Here is a 24,511-nt window from a genome sequence, read left to right as displayed (position 1 = left end):
GCCTCTTTCTCCTTTGCATTCTCACCTCCCCCAATATGTGCAGAAGACCTGAGGGGAAAATAGGCATATGATTCTCTTCAGAAAAGGCATTTAATACTAAATTCCTCAACGTAGCTGTTAAGTGATTGATATACACATAAGAAGTGATGTAAATTGGAAGAACAGTTGTGAAGAGTGATTTCAACTAACTGCGAAAAGCAGATTCTAGGCTGGTGTGCTTTGCTACGCCAGATTCAAGATTGAGCCAGATCCAAGACGCAAACCAGGTTTGAAGGCAACAGGAACAGAGGTTTATTACTTTCAGATTTGAAAGGATGTCAGATGCAGAGTGTGCGCACTCAAAGGCTCTAACATAAACCATGCAGCAAAGTACAGAACATTTTATTCAGTCTGACAGCCATTCAGGATACCTGCGCATTCCCCAGATTGACTGAAAGGCTTCTCCAGCTAGGATCCGGGAATTTGTTGGTTAGAGATGCTTCCTAACTGGTGGTTGGGGTTTCCTCCATGGTGAGAAAATAAATAGCTGTCATTCATTGATTTGAAAATTTGAGTCATTTGGAAGATCCGCCCTGAGAAAGGTACAGACCCTTGGAATGTAGTGGGGCAATATGCAGAGCAGTCTGTAATGAGATTAATTGCTCATTCCAGTTTACACAAGGGATGAGCTTTAGAGAACACTATGGATTTTTATGTAACAATTAGGCATGCACAATCAATAAAAATATTTCAAAAATCATTACAAACTTAAGAGGCGCTGGTGTTCGGATTCTAAAGTGTTTCTAAACTATAGTTAGTGAAAACTTTGTTACTATAACTATAGTAATGAAATTTCATTACTTTTTTGTTATAGTAATTGTGCATAATTACTATAATTGGGAAAACTTAAGGGGCTCCTTTCTCCCTCATTTTACAGCTATTGGGGTGAAACTTGCTACAGTGATAGAACACATATACCAGTGTTAGCCCATCAAATTTCACAACGTTTCACTTATCCATAGATTTTTTTGGGGAATTTTTCAAAGGTTTTATAATATTTTTTTAAAAAAAGTACAAGAGCTATATCTCCTTGAATTTTTTATACAATGACACAAGATACTGAATCATTTCCCCAACTTTCAGAAATATTCATACATCTATTGATTTTAGGGATTTTTGAAGTTTTGACAAAAACATGGCTTTAAAAAAAGCCACAAGAGCTATTTCATTGAATGTCTCTCATATATTAGCCAATATTAACCAGTTCTATATTTTCATAGAATCCTAGAGTCCATCTAGTTCAACTCCCTTCTTACAGGCAGAAGGGCATCTTCAAAACTCTCCTGAAAGATGGCCATCCAGCCTCTAAACATATTAATATGCTTCCCCTGTTGAGTTGGAAGGGACACCTAAGGGCCATCCATTTAGGGATCTCCTCTTTGCAGATTCAATAATTTATTTGAACTCTGGCTGGCTGCTGCTACAGAGAGACAAATCTATCCCCTCTCCTGATTCAGGCTTTCTGATGTGAGTGGAATTCTTGGAAATGTTGTTTAGAGCAGGGCTTTCTGCATTCTCTGCTATAGGGCTCATCACCTTACCAAACTACATTTCCCAGAGTTCTGTGCTTTCTTTCCCAGTGAACTACTTTTTCCCTGCTTTCCCTCTCCTAATGGCAAGAGGCCATTGATTTAAAGAGGAAAGGCAGACTTCTTGGCTTGCTTGCACTAAAAATAAAACTAATCTTTTGGAGGCTTCTGAGATTTATAAAATGCAAATGAAAAAGTATTGGGTAATTTTTTGTTCTTAACTATTTGGTGTGGGCCATGCCCACGTGTTGGATATTGCCTTGTAAGTATGAATTTAACAAATTTGGTACAACGTATGAGAACTAACAAAAAATTGCACACCTTTAATAACTATGAACACTTAAATGAAAGGTACAGAGTTAATCTGTGCGCTGATATCTGGCAGCAACTCATCTCAACCCCTTCAGGAAGCTGGAAAACTAATGTACATGGTGGCATTAATTTCACATGTTGGCATTGTTCTTTCTTGATGATCCCAATCTCATGGTAGGTGGGAAGCAGGAAAAAACTGTTACATGTAGACACACAATATTGTTTTAGTTTCCCAGTGCAGAAAGAGTCCTAACAAATTCTCCTGGTGCTTTTATTGTAGATTCTGCAAGGGACAATTATTTACAGCATCTTAGGATACTAAGATATGTTGACACTTGGTTGGGAACTGGAAATGAAGGTTATGCTTGGTAAATTTTTGGTTTATTGTAAAATAAATATAATCCTACAAAATGAGAACCCCAAATTAACAGCAGAAAAGAAGCAACAAAATAAATACATATGTTTATTATTACAAGACATTCTGAAGCTTTTAATCATTGTTTTAGTGTGTATATATGTATACGTGGTAATGTTTATAATAAACATAATGCTTTAAAAGTATATTTCTTTTTCTTGATTCCATAGCATTGAGCCATGACAGTTAAATTGCTGTCAACCTGTATTAATTCTATAGCATAGCTGCACCCTTGGCCAGGAACTTCATCCCTTCTAAAGGATACATTTAGAATTGAATCTGTTCACAGAAAAATTGGGTCATTGGGCTGTATGAAGGCAGCTGAGTCACCGTTTAGCTAGATTAATTTCAGATTTGTCCATCTTCACCTATTTGACTATATCATAAAGATGGAAAAGATTCATCCAAAATGTAAAGACCTGGATGGTTATCTCTCAAAAGGCAGCTTTTTAGTTCATAGTATCCTGAAGCATAGTAGAATTGGCTAAAGTGAATGTGGCATTCAATCAAATTTAATTAGTCTTTTTTATTTTTTTAAAAAACTGACTTAAAAGGGCAACCCATCACAAAAAGAGCCATAAAGATTATAATTGTAAATTATAAAATGACCAAATGCAAAACCTGTGTTAAATGAAAGCATTACAGTCCAATAAAGCAATCTAAAAAAAACCTAATCAGAGCAACAGACTTAAATAGATACCATTTGACTTCACAGGAATGAACCTTAGGCCTGAAAAGGCTGTAAATCTCTCATTGAAATCAAAGCAGATTTAGATGAATTAGAAGGCTGGGTTAAACTGCTAGATTGCCTCAATAGCAAAAAGAAAAGTATAAAATAATCATGACTGATCACTAGAACTGACACCTGAAAATTAATGGATAGAGAAAATCTGTTTACTTTTATTGGGTGAAAACAAAATATCTGCATTTCAGGAAGAATGTAAGCATCCCTATTTCAGATGTGCTCCAATTGTTTTTTCTTTGACATAGAAAAATATATTTTTACACAGTGAATACATGTAGGAGTTGGTTAAGCTGGTAACTGTCACGTTATAATCCTTAAGTTTGTTACCATTAATCTCATTAATCTTCAGAATAAATATGGTATTTTGATTTTTTAAAAACATGATTTTTATTTAAATGGAGTTTAATTTTCATCCAATTTGTGTTGGTTAGAAACAGGTGCTTTGCAATGTATGTGGAAGATAACAGTCAACAATTTCTGCATTCTAGATCTTTCTGGCTCTAGCTGTTAAACAATAATCAAGGGCAGCTTAATATAATGTACTTTTAGTAATTTCTTTTGTTAGTCAACTTGATTTGACCCCATGCTGCCAATTGTGCAATTAAATTTGACAACTTCCGAGCAAGGCTGAATTTTCTGTAATGGGTACTGTATTTACTCAAATCTAAAGCTCACCCTTTTTGCCTTCTCAAAATTAGAATGCGCATTAGATTCATGTAACGTGGTGATATTAGTGCTGAGCCAAAGCAAAGAACACATGGATATCATTTCTTATTTAATTGCCACGGCTCATTGCTGTGCTATGCTGGAATCTGTTTGGTGAGACATCAGCATTATTAAACAGCCCCCATGATCCCAAACTACAGCCACCATGACCCAGTAGCATTGAGCCAGGGTCAGTGCTATTAAAGTGGATTCATTCTACAGCAAAGATGTACCCAAAGGTTTTTTTTTCCATTGCTGAAAGCTTTGGTGTCTTAACACATTTGTTTTTTAAAGAAATAATTCTAAGCATGCAGCCACTGTAATGTACACCTTTTTGACCAAATTACAAAGAGTGCACTTTTTGCCACTGTGCATTACATTTGCCAGAAAATACTTTTTTCCAGAGTTTTGAAAAATGAATGATTCAATGGCACATTAGACTTGAATAAATATGGGTATTTTTTCTCCAAGCAAGTACCAGCTTCAACTGGAGAAAAGAGGTTCCGCTTGACCAAAGCAAAGAAAGGAAGGGTTAATTTTTCCTCCCTAAAACTGCCCTGATAAGTTAATTATAAGCTCTATGGCTGGTGCTATTTGTCCCTTAAAAACCATACATATATGATACAAATCCCATGTCTAGTCTTACGCTTAGAAACATACATATCATGATTAGCTTTCAGCAGACATTTAATCAGCACTTTAAAAAACAGATGGTATAACACCAAGTCCTGTGTATGGTAAGCTGTTCTGATGGGTGATACTGTAGAAGTTGAGTAAAATAATGGTTGGTGTTGTACAGCACTCTTCTCTGTGGAATCTACAAATCTACAAAAGGAAGAAATAGACACTGCACTTTACACAACAAGAACTTTAGGGTGATGTATTAAATAAGAATGCAAGTCATACCAAAGAAGTGGTCTGCCTAGTGGAATTAACTGTTCCACAAGAGATGTCAACAGCAGTTGTAACTAGCTAAATTTCATGATTTCCTATAATAATAAATCTTCCAATTCTCTGAAGATGCCAGCCCCAGATGCAGGCAAAACATCAGGAGAAAATGCTGCTAGAACATGGCCATACAGCCCAAAAACCACACAACACCTCAATAAATCTTAAGATTTCCTTCAGCAGGAAACAGCTTGGAAACCAGCTTTTTGGTTCTGTTTGGTAGAGTTGAGTGTTGGTCAGGCCAGGAAAGGAATTGTTTTCTCTCTTTGGCAATCAGAATTTTTGGCTTTACTACCAGAATTATGGATCCTTGTTGGTTTTGCAGATAATTTATCTAACGAATAGCTTTCAAATTCATTAAACTCAAAAGGAAATCATTATGAAAGTCCAGCTGCAATAGTTAAGTAGGAAAGCTGATGTAGCTCCTACTAAAGCAATAAATGAAATTGCAAATACAAGATTAGTGTTGCATATTGTTAAGAGCCAACTTAACACAAACTATCAAGTGAGAGAGGCATTGATGTTTTTCTATTGTTGCCAAATCATTTTGATTGCCCGCACTGTGTAGAAGGCTTTGGAAGATGTTTGGGATGTCACAAAAAAGTTGTTATATACAGGGATATCTTAATATATGTACAAAGGATTTTTGTGCCCTTTCAATCCTCCTGTATTTTTTTTCTGTCTCGCTGGAAGTTTTTCAGTAGCATTAGTATTAGAAGGTTGGTGGACATGTAAAGAGAGACTTTTGGTGTTGGACATAAACTGGAATTCGGAAGGAATATTGGTCTAGCTCAGTGGTTCTCAAATTGTGCTCCTCCAGATGTTTTGGACTTCAGCTCCCACAATTCCTAACAGCTGGTAACCTGGCTGAGTTTTACCAATCCTGCTAGAGCTGTGTGTATCTACGAGGGTTGGAACGAAACCAAAGAATGTCACGTATACCACACGTTACATGCCAACCTTACTTCTGAGTGAAAATACTCGCCCTTAGCACGGCACGGGCATGTAGAGTGACATGAAGAACTGTGCCTCATATTAGCTTGCGGCCTAAAGTAAGTGTCACGATGTTTTTGAAACAAGAACAACGAAGTTGGGTAAAGATTGAATGTGCTATGCTGTTGCCGCACATATAGACAGTGATCGACGCTATACGATTCGTGAGCTGGCCCAAAATACAGGATTTGAACATACGACTGCTCCACATTCTGAAGGAATGCCTGGGCATGAGAAAAATTGTTTCACGATGGGTTCCACATTATTTGACAGAAATGCAGAAATGGCTACGATATAATGCTGCTCGTACCCACTTGGAGCGCTATGAGTGCAAAGGAGAGGCTTTCTTACGCTGTATCATTATGCTGGATGAGACTTAGGCTGGATCGTACCAGCCAGAACTGAAATGCCAGTCGAATGAATGGCATCATTACGGGTCACCACGAAGTTCAAACTTTTGTCAGAACCCCAGCAATGTGAAAGTTATGGTGATCCTCGTGTACGACTGTGATGGTGTCATCCTAACGCATACTGTTCTCACACATCAGATCATCAATGCGCAGTATTACTGCTCATTTTTGGAACGCCATCTCAAACCAGCTTTGAGAAAAAAAACGGCAACACTTTCTGTAGAACTTTGAAGAATTTTGCATGATAATGCTTGGCCACATGCAGCGCAAGCTGTGGCTGATTTGCTCAGTTGGTGGGGCTGGGAAGTGCTGTACCATTCACCATACCCCCCAGACTTAAGCCCTTGTGACTTTGACTTAATTCTTAAGATGAAGGAACCACGTCGTGGCATTCGCTTCAGAACTGTTCCAGAGATTCTTGCAGCAGTAGACCGCTCAATATGAACTATCAACAGAACAGGCACTGCAACAGGTGTCCTATGACTTCCACATTGTTGGAAATGGGTTGTACACAATGCTGGCTACTATATTGAAGGACTGTAAAATTTGGTGGCATGGCTTACTTTTGTATTATATGTAAATAAATAGTTGCTACTATTAAAGTTCCAACCCTCATATTTAAAACAGGCAGCGTAAACAGTGGTTGCCTTTAGAAGCTTGTGAAAAGGGGAAAGCAGATGAGACTCAATCACCAGCTACCCTTATATTAAAGGATATATCTATAATTTTGACCACCAAAAATGGAACTCATGAGAAAAAAAATGCTAGTGAAAGAAATATATATTTTTGGAAGAAGTTTTCAAGTGATTTTTGTAAGATATAAAATTATTTTCTTGACTTAAGCTAAACTTACCTGGCTTGATTGTTTCCTTTGACATGTCCATCTTGTGATTCTAGATAAAAACTTTGGTGAAACGTGTTTGTGGCATAGAAACCTATTCCTGTTCTTTCCATGTTGTTTCTGTATTTGTTAAGGAAATAACGACTTATCTATTTTCTTCATTGAGATATGATAGCAAACTTATCAAGGTTTTCTACAAGCTGCAGAAAGATTGATTAAAAGCATTGTTAATCTGTACTTTCCACTCTTTAAAAATATGTGTGTACACGTGTATTTGTGTTTATTTAGATGACATGGTTATACAAAGTTCATATTACATGTCATTAAAAAAAACTCTGGACCATACATCTATATTAAAAAAGAAGAAAAAGTCCAGCATAATTTGCCTAAAAGAAGTGGAAGAAGTTGCCTCCATGTTGTACTGTTGATAATTTTTACTATGTTGACAAATTACTACCCCATGATAAAATAAATTCCTATGTATTATTAAGTCTTTAGCACCAAAAAAGCAGAATAAGTGAAAAAATATATTTTCTATCAAGCTGGCTTTTCACTTTCAGTACATTGCATCTGTGCTAATCTGTTGTCTCTTCTGTAGTTAAGGATAGAACCATCATGGTATAGCGCCACAGATTGGAAAAGTGGTCCTAAAAGTTCATGGTGCCAGCATTAGGGAGAGTTGATAGATTGTGTTTCTGACTTCAGACCTATTGTACTTGTAAATGAGTGACCAGTGCACAGTCTCAGCAATTTACAGGTGTGACTTGAAATTTGGGAGACTAGCACCTCTAAATGTGTTTTTGTAAACAACACCAAAACTGGATAATCAACTGATAGCCTCTTGATTTTATTTTGTCCTGCTGAATTGTGTTATATTTCTTTCAGTAAAAAAGCCCCTTACAAAAACTGAACAGAAATAAAATAGTCTTCTGTGAGTGAGGCATTAATTTATGCTGGATTTAGGAAAGCTAAAATCTGTTTTGGTGTTTTGCTAAAGTTAGTTCGTTAAAGGCTTTGATCACTATCTAACTAGCTAATAATTGACTACCTCTTTTTTGACTGGTCAGGTTTTTAGAAGAAAGAGGAAAACTCCCTATGCCTAGCTTGCCTGGTACATTAGGTACGGAGAGATTTGCTTAATAGAACTACTAAATCAGGCTTAAAATTTATCTATTGATAAAGAAGTAATTTGTCTTAATGTTCAAAAATGATTGAAGATGACATAAATTTCAGTCTTAATTTATCTGATATCTATTTCCATCTAATATATTTTTCTGCCCTTCCAGGAACAGAAAAGTTGTGGACTATTCACAGTTTCAAGAATCAGATGATGCAGGTAACTATAATTCTTGGACAATCAGGTATTTGGACTACAGTTTTCAGGGTCACTCACTCAATGTGGTAATTGGCACATGTAATAATGTCTTAATTCAGATGCTGTGAGGTTCACAACGTCAATCCATGGATTTGATGAAAATGTTATATCTAGGAATCTCTAGTCCTAAAGATTCCTAAAGAATTGTTCTTAGTTTTTTTAAAAAAAGCTGGTTCCCCTACTCCCATATGTTTCCACTTTATTTGGTGCACAGGGAATGTGGAGGGCTGACCGTATTCTACCTAAGCTTTTGAATTAGCCATTTACCATCTCTATATAAACAATAACAAAATATATTTAAGCCAATACAAACATAATACAACACAAGCATTATAATAGGAAGGCTGGGGCAAAGGAATGTAGTGAAGTACCTTTGTATAAATATGTGTTTCAGTTTATGTCCTGCTTAAGAAAATAAGACACTGGTTTAGTCTAGAATTTGATTCCATATAGCCATGCAAACGCCAATTGAACCCCACAAGGAGTACGTGAGAACAATAGAATCCCTTCTGCTCCTTTGGATTGTTGTTATTACAGATAATAAGACTGATTGATTGATTGGTTGATTGCCTGCCTCTCCTCATGAATTGAGGTGCTGAACAGCAGCATATTATAATATGAATTATCAGTTAAAACACATAACACATAAACCAGTTGAAACATAAATTGAAAAGACCAGTGCATTTGAAACAGTTATTACACAATTTAAAAATCATCTGGATAAATCTTCTGGAAGGGACAGGTCTTTATTTCTGTTTTAAATTTAGATAGTATATTCAGCTGTCGAAACCTTTCTGACAGGCCATTCCACAGTCTAGGAGAGGCAAAGGGAAAAAAATCTGCATGTCTATTGCCAGTCTAGTCTTGGCTAACTGTAGTAAATGTCCCCCAGAGAAGCTCAGTGCATGGGGAATATTAACCCCGTAGGTATCTGGACCAAAACTTTTCAGGGCTTTAAAGGTAGTGGTCAGTACTTTGATCTTTTTCCCATAAATTAACTTGAAGCCAGTGGAGTAATTTTAGCATAGGTGTACCAGTGACCAATTTGGTTACCATGTTTTGGACTCATTGGAGTTTGATACAAAGGTAGCACATTACAGAAGCCCAGCCTAGATGTTGCCAGCATCTTTAGATTCTCCAGCTCTAGGAAGGGAAACAGCTGGTGTAATAATCAAAGCGAATAATCAGCATTCCTGACTGTCACATCTATCTGAGCTGTGTTTGGCATGATGAATCAGGAAGCACACCTAAGTTGTGTACACAGGTTTTCAGGAAGAGTGTATATCTAGGACTAGGTTAGGACTGTTGACAATAAGCACCTCCATCTTGTCCGGATTCTGCTTCAGTTTATTTTTCTTCATTCATCCCATTACCTCATTAGTGCATTTATTACAGAGGAAACATGGTCTTTATTTATTAATTTGAAAAATGTATATCTCGCCTTTCTCTGAGCACAGACCCAAGGTAGTTAGAACAGAATAAAACGATTCAACACAAAGTTTTAAAAAATCCATTAAATTATAAATATTTGGAACGGCAAACACAACAAAATTTTATGGATATTAAAACCAAGATAAAAATCCAGAGCTTCTACTGCCACTTATTTGGCTTAATTAAGTGTCTTCACACCCTTCCAGAATGCCATTAAAGAAGGGGCCGATCTTAACGCTTCAAGCTGAAGCTGTTTTAAGGAACGGAGAAATGTTTTTGGATGTCATTGGCATGCTGATTCATGCCACTCCATGCCTCCAGATTACCTCTCCCAGTAGTTTCATGCAGATATTGTACAGCATTAGGGAGAGAAGGAAAATTTGCAGTATGCCATGTATCATCCAAGACTGCCTGGAGTTGAGAGGCAAATGCCTTTTGGATCAGCTTACCCAAAAAGGGAGATTTGGTACTGATCTATAGTTGCATCAGTCCAAGGAGAGTTTTGTCTTCTTTTTTGTAATGATTGTAGCATTGCTTTTAAACAGGATAAAAAATTTCCCTCCCTGAGAGTTGTATTAATAATACATTGCAGCTGAAGTCTAGCTATCTCCTCCCTGGACACCTAGGAATCAAGAGGATAAGTGGTCTTCCTTACTTGTCCTAGTAGATTATAAACATTTGTGGCAGTCATTAACTGAAACTGATATAGTGTAATCCTATTCATGAAGTTGCCAGATACTTCACTGTCAACTTCTGCTTTAACATTGGAATCTAAGTTGGCTATTATATGAGATATTTTGTCTGTGAAATGATCTTTAAAGACACCACAGGCATTATCCTCCATAATGGTTAAGGACCCCCCCCCCCAGTACCCCACCTATCCCAAATTCTCCAGCATTTGACTTCAACAAAAGTTGCAACATCCTCAGGCTACAGGAAAATGCCCAGTATTTACCCAAGTCTAAAGCACCATCAAATCGAATGCTCAATTTTCAAAACCCTGAAACCAAAAAAGTATTTGCTGGCAAATGTAATGCGCAGTGGCAAAAGTGCACTCTTTGTAATTTGCCCATTGCTGCCTGCTTAGGATTCTTTTTTTGAAAGCAAAAGTGTTGGCGCACTAAAACTTTCAGCAATGGAGAAAGTAAAAAAACCTCGAGGTGTATCTATGCTGTAGAATGAATCCACTTTAACTGCCCTGGCTCAATGCTATGGGGTTATGGGGATCATTCATACGGGATCATGGAGGCTGTCAAAGGATGCTGATGCCTCATCAAACTACAAATCCCAGCATTGAGCATGGCAATTAAATGAAAGGCAACCTCCTTCAAATAGGAACTCCAGTGGCTCCTGAAACAGCTTCCCCATTAGCTTTAGCTCAGCACTAAGATTATCATATTACATGAATCTAATGCGCACCCTCATTTTGGATACCTCTTTTAGCCAAAATAGGTGAGCACTAGATTTTAGTAAATATAGTATGATAAAAATTAAACCCAATTGAAATTAGCAAAGTAGAGTGTAATGTAATGGAAAAGAGCATCAAAACTATGTCTTTAAAAACTTGCTGTCTTTTTAATACTTTTCTTCCTATGTTATATATTGTTTTGGTAGGAGTTCTAACTTCTTAAAGTTATGCCTTTAAAATTATATCATCAAAACTTATTATCTCCTTTTAAGCCTGTTTTATCCGTTTACTATGTAGATGAAGAATATGGCAGAGATTCAGGTCCTCCAGCCAAGAAAATCCGTTCATCACCAAGGGAAGCGAAAAATAAGAGGCGACCTGGAAAAAATTCTCAGGAAGATAGGTGAGCTGGATTTAAAATGTATAGCAATTGGGTTTCTTACCGTTTACACATTGGATATAAAGCAGAAGTTGTAGTCTTACATTTAGGGTCCATATGCATCCTGGGCTTCATTGGGTTCACTAGAGATTATGTGTTCTGGGATAAATTTGGAATCTCTGGGAGCTGAAAGGTTATAATATGGGATTGACCCTGACCGTTTGTGTTCTTTGAAGTTTTCGCAAGTAGATTACTGGCTTCCTTGACTATTCGCAACCTGTAATCATCATTTGCGGCATTCTGACAAAAGATGAGGAGAAGATTCTCTTACTTTATTAAAACAAATTTTCCTTATGAATCTTGGAGATAATTTTTATTCTCCACAGGTTGCTGGGATTGTTTGTAAATCTTTAGTGAATATATTTTCATAGAAGCAAATTGGTGAATCTGAACAAAGGAACTTTTGCTTATGAATTTCATTTAGTCCAAAGTATGGCTGTGAAAGAAGAATTAGGCATGTACATAATGTTTCAGTGCGTTTCTTCATTGCCTTCATGACCATATTATCTTCATTTGTAAGTCTGATTCAGAATACCAGTTTTGACCTATAAACTTTCACAGCTTAGAACTTTAGTATGTAAAGGATTACTTTTCACCCATTTATACTTCGCCCAGACTCTAAGCTTCAGTGGAGACACTCTTATTCTGATGTTTGGAGAGTGAAGATGTGATCCTGGGTCTTTTTAAAAACTGTAGTGATCACTTCCTTTTTAGGAGCATTCTCCCTAGAGAAATTAATATCTACACACCTTAAGTGTCTGGTTTTATGGTGATTTGAGTGTATTTTTCTGTGTTTGAGTTACTTTCTCTGTTGTAGTCTTGCTTTCTACATTTACAATGCTAGTGTATATTCCAGTTGTACATTCTACCGTGATTGGTTTAAGTAGTTGAGTTATATGTACATTCTTGAGAGATTAATAAATAAAAATATCTGTACATTTAGAAGTGCACTGATTTGCATGCAAGGAATTTTTATGAAGTGGACTGAGGTGATCTAGGGGTAGTTTAAAGCTTTTTCTATGCAACCACTCTATCCTGCTTGTATTGTTTTATGAAGAGTCCAGATAATATTCATTGATAACTCGTACATTTTCCCAGTGCTTCCACCTTTTTTAATCTTCACATTTTGCTCCATACTATTAAGAAGGAAAAGATTGACTAGCTGGCCTGATTTCCCTTCTGGTTGATAATACAGAAAACTGCTCATATGAAAATACCATTATGCTTCCTATGATTGTGAATGCCAGTTGTTTAAAAATAGGTTGGACTATGAAATAGAAATCAGTCCTGAAAATACTGGCCACTGAAACCATGATAATTAAAGAATTTTCTGGGATTCGAAAAAGCACTTTACTGCTCCTCAGCCTTTTCCAAATACACTGTGGAAGGTTGGAATCTCTGAAAAAAATGAGTGGCAAAGCTGATACAAACTATCCAGTCATGGAAATTTTGTCTCTTTTGTGTTCTGCATTATCTTGTTCTTCCCTGCTCATTGTTAGAAAATGGACTGTGAGTATAGAAATACTATGTAGCTTGAGTTTCTTCGAGGTTGAAGCAGGTCTGTAAATGTTTTGATCTAGATGTTTCAGAGTATGCCTTTTGACATAACCCCGCAACAATTCCAAGTTACTGTGCTCTGTAGATCTTCACGTTACCTCATCTCTGCTGTTCAGCAATGTGTTCTAGACAGCTCTACACGAGTCTTCTGGTGCTAATGGACAACCAGGTTTTTTTAAAGGACTAGTACAACAGTCTTTGCCAATGCTAGAATCTTTTAAAGGCTTTGTGTAAATTATGCTCATTTAAGTATTAATCCTTCTTAGAATTTAACATCTGGTTATTCAGTAGATAGTTTTGATAATGGACATTCAAGTTCCTTGTTTTTTTATACCGAGACTCTATACTTGAAATATTTTGTTGCTGATTCTTTTGTATGGAAAGCATATCTTAGCAGCTGTAATAATTACTATCATCTATTGGATATAAAGGAGAGGTAGGGGAACCTTTCAAGATAGCATTTCCTCCGGTGTAATTTGTTAGGCATATGGCACATATACCCAACATTCTCTTTTTCACCTCTTGCACCCCCCTTCCCTGTAAGCACAGCACTGCTTCTTCTTCTTGAATTTAGAAAAGGGGTGGTGAGCTGTAGGGGGCTTTCGTAGTGCATCTTGCTCTTCATTCTTTTCCCAAGATGTCTGAGAAGCGCATAGCTAATTTGATGCTAGTTGAATAAACTTTCCTCATTTTTCTTTGAGGATTGGAGAGTTGTAAAAGCAGCGGGAGAGCCTTGGAAGAACCAAGGAAGAGAGGCTGCAGGGTAATTTATGCTAATTAGATATATGTGGATTGGAGGCTCCCCATCTTTGAGTTAAAGTTGAAGAACTTGTGAATGGGGGTCTGCAGGCAAGACATCACTCAGAACCAGTTAGGTAAAAGATTTGATAAGATCATTTATTTATAACAAATATTGTTATTAATAATAAGAGAGAGAACATGGAAGTTCCCCATACAATAAACATTTATAAAACAATAATGATGTAATTTTACATAAAACAAATATACTGTACATAAAACACCATGTGAAACTCCTACTAATTTTAATAAGATACACAATAAAACATAGCAGTAACTGCGGATTTAAGGTAGGCCATATTCAATTTCAGTCACATAAAGTGCCAGAGTGAGACGATTCACTTGGTCCTCAAGTTTTTTTCCCTGCCAGCCACAATTGAAATGGAAGTGGGACCAAGAGGAGGGCCTCCCGAGCAGAAGTTAGGGCCACGCCAGTTTATAGGGGGAGATGCAGTCTTGAAGATAGGTTGGACTCAAACCGTATAGGGCTTTGTAGGGAATAACGTGCTCTTTCAATTGGGCCCGGAAACTTGTCGGCAGCCAGTAGAGCTGCTTTAATAGGGGCTTTGTATGCTCCCTATACCTAGCCCCAGTTAGTAATTTGACTTCCGACCTTTGCACTAACTAATTTCCAAGCCATCTTCAAAGGCAGCCCCATGTAGAGTGCATTCTGGATGTAACTAAGGCATGGACCTCAGCTTTTTGAGGTATGGTCACAGCTGGAGCACAAGTTTTTACTGGCCACCAACGACACCTGAGCTTCAAGTGTCAGCACTGAGTCCAGGAGGACCCCAGACTGCAGACATGTGTCCGACCGTAACCCCATCGAGCACAGGTTGCCACCCTATACCCTGATTGGCCTCATGACTGACCAGGAGAACCTCTTGTCTTGCAAGCCTCAGTTTGTTGTCCTCATCCAGTTCATCACAGCTGCTAGGCTGTTTTGCTACTCATGCATGTTTAGTAAAAAATATTGGAGGCAGATATTGCTTACTATGTCAGTTGAAGACAAGCACATACAGCTACAATAAGATTGGCTATAGCAGACTCACAAACTTTTCCAATACAAACTGTATTGCAGTATTTACTGCAGGCATGCTATTGTAACGTGGCGCTAAAATTCTTTGCTTCTCCAATCCTCCACAATCCATCCAGTACTGTAAAGCTGCTTTTATATTAAAAAGTTATAGCTGGACAGAGGACAAGGAACATTGGAGTTTCTTTCAGAGGTATTATTTTGAAATGTGCTTGTATGTTCTCTTATGTAGAATTTTTAAATTGCAGGTTGTCCTGAAGAAACTATGGAAATGGTGGGGTTGTTTTAGCTGTTAATAATTGTCGTGCAGTATCTGGAAGCTTTGCAAGTTATCTTTTAATCTGTGGGGCAAGTAGAACATACACTGTTAAGGGTAGTAGAATCATTCGCCTGTTCTGGTTACATGATGCGACCTACTTGTTTTACTTTTTCTCACCTCCCCATCTAAAAACATAGTAATATAAAAATCCTCTTTGAGGTTACACTTAAATTACAACCATTGGAATTTATTTTATTCTCACAGTGAGGACTCAGAAAAAGATACGAAGGCAAAGAGGGATGACTCACACTCAGCAGGTATTTACATATCTATTATAGTATAATTAACCAACTGTAGGTTTCAGTTTCTTGCCCTGCCATTGCACCTGATTTGATAACTTTAAATGGAAAGGATCTAGCTAGTGATACCACTGTATGTTAAGTTTGCAACATTGCAGAAAGAGTCAGTCAGCATCTCCTTGCATGGTGCTTGTTCAGAAGGCACTTTCCAAACACTGGTGCATGCCCACACAGCCTTTTATTGTCAGGGGAAGGGCAGGTCAAAATGTGGACAAATGTTTGCATTGGCTGCAGAAATAGGACTAGATGCTAACTGGGCATTAAATGATCATAGTACCACAAGCTGGAACATGAAAATTGCCTTTGGTCTGCACTAGGAGAGTGTTATACTCAATAAGCTCAATTTAGGATAATGCCCCTTGCTTTTTGGCTATAAATCATCTATCAGTATCCAAATAATTTTCTTTTGTTTTCAATTTTCTTGATGGTTTTTAGTATCAAATCCTAGGGCAGTTAGCTCTTTCTAATTTTTCCGTATGGCATATGTCTAACAGTATTCCCTCACCCACTCTTGTATCTCAGATGAAGATTTTGGCAGTGAGGATGATTTAGGAGCAGGTGATGGTAAAGCTGATAGTGACTATGAAAGTTCTCAAAAGAACAAAAAAGGAAAGAAAGCCAAACCTGAGAAGAACAAAAGAGCAACTTCCAAATCCAGAAAAAGAGCTGCAGGTAACTATGATTTAAATGAAGCCGCTCACTATATTGAGATTTTCCCCCCTTACAGATTCAGATTATGCCAAAGTAATGGACGCTGTTCATGTAGTTCACATAAAATTGAGGTAACACACTTACGAAAACTTACAGGACTCTTACCTGTAGTAATAAAATGAAATGACAGTGTAGATATATCTATGGCTTTGAAATATAGATGTATGAGTAGATAATAAAAGGCATCTGGGTATGTGTATTGTAGGTTTATTTTGTTTTTAAAATTGATTTATTTTTATTTAAAATATTGTTTGTTTACTGTGGGACCAGCTTCAACCTGCCAGATCTTCCCCAGGTTGGTGAGATAAAAGTGGAGGTGACAGGTCAATTAATTTTTCCATAGCTGTTTCTAGGTAGGTGCTTATCTCTTCAGACAGTTCAGAGAGCATATTTTGTTTTGTTGGGTGGGAGCAGGTGCACCAAGGGGGGGCTAATGCAGCTCTTTAGTCTTCCACAGATATTCACCCCTGATTTAGAGCGGTCTAGTTAGCCTTTCTTTCTTTATGGTGGCTTCACACACCACGTATGTACTTCTAGGAAAGTGAATGGTGTTGTGGTGGTATACTGCACACCTTCATTGTGTTTTCATGACTTTGTAATAGATGACAGTGAGGATGAAAAAGAAGACCACAAAAATGTGCGCCAGCAGAGACAGGCAGCATCTAAAGCTGCTTCCAAGCAACGGGAAATGCTCATGGATGATGTAGGCAGTGAGGAGGAAGATCCGGAGGAGGAGGAAGAGGAAGCAGGATTTCAGGAAAGTAAGTGGTACTGGATACACACGAATGGAAAATGGGAATTGACTTGACAAAGAACTGCCAAATTTGATCATGGGTTCAGATTCAGTTGCCCAGACAGGCAAACCTATTGTTGCAACTTCTTGAGTACTGAGTGCAATCCATCACTAATATATATTATCTTTAGCTTCGTTACTAACAACAATAATACTGTCTTTCTTTATTCAGGGAATAAAACCTTTTAGGGACACATGGAGAATTTTTTCGCAATACTTCTCTTGCTATATTCATCATTGTTATCTTCAGCACTGGGCAACAAACTGAACAGACCATTTGATTACAAATACCATCCTATCTAGCTTCATGATGCAGTGATGCCCTTATGTTCATGATTAAACTTAAATTAAACTTTACCCTTCCCTTCCTCCCCAAAATACATAAATACCTGCAACTTAAATATTTTGTTCTGATTTGTCTGTTGTGTAAATTGACAGACACTTGCTCAAAATGATGAAAGATGGGGACCTTTGTGAAATTTGCAGTGATGTGTACAAATTAGAAGGCACCCAGTGAATCATTGAACTGATGAACTATAATCATGAACACCCTTGGATACAAAACCTGGAAGTCTGTTATAGGAAGCAGTAAACTATTGCTGTCCCAAATGTAGTACATTACTGGTGTTGACTTCAAAGGGCACTTCTTCAGCCTGCTGCAAGATGGAAGAACAAGAGAAAAGGCTGGGAAGGGCATTGATATAGAACGAGCAGCAGCTGGTATAGAAAATGGTCAGGCTGAGACTACATGTAATATTCCATGAGGGAAGGAGAAATTTACCTATGCAGCCAATGATTTAAATAATTTTGCTACTTATCAACAGTCATTAAGGAGATTTACATGAGGAAATACTGGGACAGAAGCTCTGATTCTCCAAGTTCTAGGAAGCATGTGACAGGATGTAGAAGCCAAGGATACTGACTCCTGTCCCCTGATCAACCTACCAGACTCTCTCCCTCATTCTGTCTCTTTTCCAAGTGAACAAGGACAGACCTTCTTAGAGACATTTCATTCCTCTCTCTCTGCACAGAAGATTCTGGCAGCGATGAAGACTTCCTTGTGGAAGATGATGATGATAGTGATTATGGCAGTTCAAAAAAGAAGAACAAAAAAGTGGCTAAGAAATCCAAACCAGAAAGGAAAGAAAAGAAAATGCCTAAACCAAGGCTAAAGGCTACAGGTGAGCTCGGCTTGCTTCAAAAGTTCTTCCTTTGCAGCTGTTAGGAATAGCATAATGGAGGTTTGCTTACAAGGTGCTTGTATTTTCTCAGCTCTTCACCTCTTCTGTTTAAATGGATCTGAATAAACCCTTTTTATTCTTCTTAACATAAGCAGTAGCTTGTATAGTATGATAGAGTAGGTTTGGAGAAATCATTTGTGGATTACTCTTTTTTTTTTTTTACTCCCAGAGATTCAAAGTAATTAATGACTGAATCAGGATGGGATTCTATGACTTCTCTTGGTTGCCAGTATTGTGTTCAGACCACTTGCCAGTGCTGATTAAAACAAGTGATGTTTGTGCATCATGAATAGTTCTTTTCATTCGATTCCAAGTAAATACAAGATGCTGAGTGTTGACATAGGTTTTGCTGTACCCAGAACGACACACGTGTTTGACTAAAAATACTCCTTTGATTGAATCTTACCTTAATAAAAATTCAAAATTCATCTTGGATAGAAATTTCTGTTTGGAGATTTGTCTTAAATTATCTAATATGTTTTTGGATCACTAGTCTGCATGACTATTATATTTAATACATATTCTCCTCAGATAAAGGAAGGTGTAGAGTGCTTAGTCTCTAGCTTTTGCATTCATGAAGAACTTAAGAATGCTGTTTGTACATTAGCCCTGCTTACAACCCAAATTAGTTATAACACTTGAAAAGCTATATGTTATTTAAGCAATGAAGAACTACCATATTAGCACATGCCCTCCCCTGAATGCAGTGCTGCCATCATATTGCCACAGAAATATGGACTTTTTATCATAATTGATTTCATTGCTCATACTTTTGGAGAACATGTGAAAGGCAAGCATTGTTTCTAGCAAAGTCTTGATGTCACATTGAAGGAATCTCAACAGTACATGGGCACATTTGTTTGCAGAATAATTTTATAATGAACTGAGATTTATTGCACACGTTTTATACGTTCCAGACCATTATTTTGTAGAAATTCAAGCTTTGTTCAATAGTCATCTCGTTGCAAATTTACTAGTTCTTATGATTAAGACAAAGATAAGTAAACAACCCAGGAATGCTGCCATATGTGCTCAGACTCCTTGTTATATTTTGATGTTTTGCTTTCACCAGTTACACCGAGTCCAGTGAAGGGCAAAGGGAAGGGAGGCCGTCCCACAGCTTCAAAGACGTCAAAAGAAAAGACCCCATCCCCAAAGGATGATGACGAAGAGCCTGAAAGTCCTCCAGCAAAGAAGAAATCAGTTAGTCCTCCTCCAGACAAATCTGGGGATGAGGGTTCCGAAGATGAAGCCCCATCTGGTGAAGATTAAATGGTGTGGGAGAGAAACTTTTTGAGAGAGAGTAAGGAAAAGAGAATATGCTTAGGGGGTAGAACATGGTTTTGGTTGTGGCTTGACTCATGGGCTGTGAATGCCACCTTTACTTTAGCTGTTTTAATAGTACCGTTCTTCCTTCTCCTTTTTAAAAGAGAACCTTTACACAATAATATTTTGATGTCACAGTCTCTACTGGCCATTCCGTTCTCCCCAACCAAATTTAAATTAATATCTTACTAAAGATATATTTTGAAGGCTCACTGCAGTTGTAAAGCAATAAAGTTTAAGGCTGACACTTGGAGGCTCACAATTAACAAACAGAATAGGTTTTTCAAAGCTGGGAAATTCATCTAAGCCAACTTGCTTAATTGAATCCAAAACAAGTGTATTATTGCACACAGCATCCTTTGTATATGAATTCTTTTGAATTCCATCCAAGGGTTTAAAGTTCTAATATTCTGAATATTTGGGGTTCCACAATCTATTTTTAATGGCCAAGGTAATTTTAATGACCATGTAGTCTCTTCTGTATTTTAATCTTTAGAAAAGCCCTGCCTGTTCATGTCATTAATATTTTAATTTTTTCTGAGTAGGATAGCATTTCAGTTAGTCAAAATGCTGCCGTTTCCTTCCAGCTCTTTTTTAAAAAAGTTTCTCTTTTGCCATACTTTGAATCTTTGCATACATTGTGTAAAGTTTGATTTCAGGGAGGCATTCTGGAAGGCTGAGGTCATTTGTTCTTTACAAATGTGAAAACAGTTTTCCATAATGGCACAGTCTTTGTGTTTTGATCCATGTGCACTGGCTCTAGCGTTTCAGAAGTAAGACAACTCCGCTTCTTCCGCAAAGAATATAATTTGCCTGTAGACATCCCCTCCTTGACTTAATTTACCTTCACTGCTTCCTTTGTGATGAATGTTTTTTCATTGCCAGGTCTTAGAGGTTCTATATTCAGAAGAAATCATACACCCAGGCCAAACAAGATACAGGCTGTGAAATGAAAGACACAGCTCCTGAACAATGTAGTATGGTGCTTCACAAAAGCAAAATATTTTAACAATGTAAAATATATTCAAGAGGGCTGTGTGCTAACTTTTTATTAAGTTTCAAGCAGTGTGTATGTTTAGCCAGTTTCAACAAGATGGACTTTGTCCTTACTAGGTAAAAAAATTGCAGTATTTGGTGTGAGATGAAGTGCTATCTGCTTCTCACCTTCTGTCTTGCACATTTATAAGAAACACTTCCTGTCACAACCCTTTCTCTCCAAGTGACATTATTAGAGATTTGAAGCCTCAACCTTTGACATTTCTGGTTTAATTGATTGTTTAAAAACAAAATGGATGCAATTTATAAGTATTCTCATAGAGGATCAGGCCTGCCAGACTGATAGTACAAAGCCAAAGTAAAGCATGCATAAGCAGGAAAGCGTAATGGGGGTTACCTCTTTCTAAAATACAAAAGGAAATGACATGTATACAGTTTTAAGACTTAGCAGAATATTTTCTTCTGCTGTTTAAAGCAACTCTGTTCACATCAATGTGGTGTTTGCTATAAATTGATTTAAGTGTGTACAAAGGATTAAAAGTTCATTCTTTTTATCAAGAAGAAGCTGACATTTATATTGTTGAATAATATTTGGAATTTTTTTTAAAAAGTCCTGAGTTCATCTTTGGACAGAAACCAATCCAGTTTGAGTCACTTTTGTCGGTTTTACCAAGTTTTAAATGTTGAATGATATGGATACAATGGACACAAAGATTGTACTGATACTTTCAAAGAGTTGAGTCCAAATTGGTGGTTTTATCCAATACTGCAAATAAAAAGGTGGTCCTAGACTGTTCATCTGCTTCAAATGTATATGTTTGGAGTGATTACCTCTCATCATTATGGTCAGCCAGATATATGGAAAATACTTCTGCTAGGCCTTGTTTTGTAAAATGCCTATTTTTCTCTTAGTTCCTTTCTTTAACAGATACAACTGTGCATAATTGGCTTAGTAAAACTATTCAGACTCTTCCTTTATCTCTTCTTCAATTGTTTGAACCAGTTATCACCTTTAATTTTGTGAACAACTTATTTCAAATTTATGATGGCAGCAGATGTCTTTGTCTTGAATCTGTGAAAACCCTAAATACTGTGCTTTCATTTAGGTTTGTATATGTCACCCTAGAAACAAACAATTTAGAAGGTCCTCAAAACACTAACATACTTAATAACTTGCTTGCACTTGCCCACCTGTTCAGTCCAGACACAGAAGGAAAGTATTTTTCCCCTCCAGTTCATACATCTCTAGTAAATACAGTCATCATTTTCACTTTTGTCCTCTGTGTATATTGCCTTTTGAGTGCAGTATTCTAGGGATGCAATAGCCTTGTTAGTTCATTACTTTGTTCCGCTGAACAACTATTGCCAGAAAAACAAGTAGAAATACTCCAGTGTGCATTCATCACTCTATATCAGTTGCTTCCAAGGAATGGCAGGTTATTTAATATCTTACTTTAATTAAGTATTTCTGACATTTAAAAAAAAACCAAAAGCAAACTTGTTTAGTATATGTAACTTACCACTTTTCAAGTAATTGTGAGAATAGCTAGGAATTCAGGGAAGTATTTGCCGGTTATGTTTTGGGCTTGACCAGGTAATAGTTATGTTGCTGAAGAAACAGCCCAGATAACTTAAAACTGAATATCCAATCTGAACATACAATTTTGTGAGGGCTTTTTCTCTTTGGTGTAGTATTTTAGGACAGACCAAATGCAAGAATGCCATGATTAGATTGATCTGACGAAGAATTATGTTTCATGTCCCCCAATGGAGAGATGGAGATGATGTGCATTCAGGTATAAAGCTTTCTAGAATTGTTGGAAGGGCCAGTATGATGTTCAGTATATTCAGCTATTACATGCCTGCACCAAGTACCCAAACTGTTAATTAAGTGAATTAAAAATTCATTACCCCAAGTACAACAAACAGCTAAACTAAGGAGTGGAGTTGGGTTAAGGGGGAAAGCTATAACATGCTGGAAGCTTATGAGCTGTAGAAATCGGTGCTTTTGCTTTATGTATTTTTTCTGTGGAGTGTTTATTTTTTTATAACAAATCATAATGTTGGCACATGATTTTATAAAATAAAAGGAATTTGATTCCCATGATTTTAGGTATTTGAAAAGTGATATTAGTACTTTGTGGGGGAGATTTTTTCCCCTTCCCCTCCTTTCAAGTAGCTTCATTCAGTAGGCTCTTTGTGAGGCTTGGGTCCACCTTTTACTGAATACCCTGTCCCCTTGCATTTTGAACAAATTATTTGTAGAACATGAGCCCCAAATGGAAACTGCATAGTGAATTCTCCTTGTGATTTGTGTGTGATAGCATGCCATCAGTTCAATTCACATGGCAGAAGTTGGGTGTGCTTGTAATAATTTAGGGCTCCATCGTTCATGGATTGACAAAAATATACTTGCAGTTTCCTTGGATATGCCTCCTCTCCCTGACTTACATTTTTAGTTTTCTGCTTCACTAAGTAGCTCACGCTTTCCTATTCTGTATTACATTCTTTCCTAGCCCCTAAAGCAAAAGTTTCCCCTTTTCACATTCACTAAAGCATTCACATACATGCTGAAGATCCGTTGACCACTGTTGAAAAGATTTGCTGCCCATCTGCCCCTGTACAAAACTGTAGAAAATGAAATGGTCCCCTCAGTCTGAGCATGTTTTGGTGTGACTGCAAGATTCCACTGTGCATACACTTTGTATATTTGGGGAGGGATTTTTTTAATAGGGAACTGTAGGCATTTGGGGCAGAACAATACACAAACCTGCTTAAGCCACAATGACATGAAAACCCCTTCAAGTATCTTGTGTGAATGGGAGTGAACAGTGAGCATATGTGTGCATGCGTGGGTGTCCGTCTGACAATTTAATGTGTGTTAGGAATTTGTGAATTTTACTTTTCCTGCAGAAACAATTATTACAAAAAGTTGTATATAAGAGAATTGCATAATTTTTTTCCAGGAACACGTCACAGCAAAACCCTGAACTGTTCTCAAACACAATGAACAATAAGGCTCCAAGTTGGGCAAGTGCCCTTAACAGCAGATAGGAGTAGATTCAGTGGAATGCAGTGGATAATTGTCTTGGGTATTCCCTCCCTTTTGGCATCCTGGTCTCCCCTGGGATATTTCATGAGCAGTTGTGTAAGGCAACTGCTGAATAAAATACTCTGTGCTACTACGTAGAAGATCCCACATCATGATGATGACCAACGGGGCTGTGAATCCCTTGACAGTGAAATCTGCAGCATGGTACTAGGAGTTCAGTTTGAATGTAACATTGATGCTTTATTTAAAAATGCATTTTTTAAAAAGGGGGGAGGGAGGGAGGGTTTGAAGTGAACATGACGTTGTTGACCATGTTCGTGAATTATAGATGCAACATGCATTGGTAGAATTGTGTGATGGTCTTTTGTGCTACTTAATTTTACATATTCCAGTCTCTGTATGTACTTGCAATTTCAAAACAAAATTAACAGTCCTTGCTTTTGCTTTTTATTGAAGGGTTTCCAGGACTGCATATCTGCTCCTGAGCTCTGTTTTAAGTATGTGTATCCTTGGCTTGTATTTTGTATTAAAAGAGAATATGGAAAAGAACCCTTTATTGTTCAGCATGTTGGAATTGTGTCCCCCTCATTTCCCCCCTCTCTCTTTTATTATTTTTTGAATATATTAAGCAACTTATTCTTCTGTATCTTAATTTCTTTTGTAAACATTTTGGTTTTGTTTAAAAATGGCTTTATAAAAGGGCTTTTATAACCCATATAGGTGCCTTCTGTGTTTTTTCTTCTCCCTAGTATCAGTTCATTTGCTTTTTAAACTTGCAAGTAGTGCAAGCAAA

At 37.2% G+C, this 24,511-nt stretch overlaps 2 protein-coding genes across 3 annotated transcripts in view; both read left to right on the top strand.

Moving 5' to 3' along the window:
* Positions 1-24,433, top strand: part of NUCKS1 (nuclear casein kinase and cyclin dependent kinase substrate 1) — a 30,582-nt gene extending 6,149 nt beyond the window's left edge. Inside the window, exons 2-8 of one of the 2 annotated variants that reach the window (XM_060772897.2) lie at positions 8,224-8,273; positions 11,449-11,554; positions 15,505-15,557; positions 16,122-16,271; positions 16,913-17,071; positions 18,135-18,284; positions 19,417-24,433. In XM_060772897.2, the coding sequence (XP_060628880.2) occupies positions 8,224-8,273; positions 11,449-11,554; positions 15,505-15,557; positions 16,122-16,271; positions 16,913-17,071; positions 18,135-18,284; positions 19,417-19,616 (868 nt within the window). In that variant the 3' untranslated portion in view covers positions 19,617-24,433. The remainder of the gene's footprint in view (positions 1-8,223; positions 8,274-11,448; positions 11,555-15,504; positions 15,558-16,121; positions 16,272-16,912; positions 17,072-18,134; positions 18,285-19,416) is intronic. The other variant, XM_060772899.2, reaches the window with a different exon arrangement.
* Positions 1-24,511, top strand: part of LOC132773622 (Krueppel-like factor 15) — a 302,098-nt gene that overhangs the window by 106,173 nt on the left and 171,414 nt on the right. The gene's annotated exons all lie outside the window — the stretch shown is intronic.

Source organism: Anolis sagrei, chromosome 4, assembly GCF_037176765.1.
Source record: "Anolis sagrei isolate rAnoSag1 chromosome 4, rAnoSag1.mat, whole genome shotgun sequence".
Taxonomy (NCBI): domain Eukaryota; kingdom Metazoa; phylum Chordata; class Lepidosauria; order Squamata; family Dactyloidae; genus Anolis; species Anolis sagrei.
The sequence above is the reverse complement of the archived record's forward strand: the minus strand, read 5'-3'. Positions and strand labels throughout refer to the sequence as shown.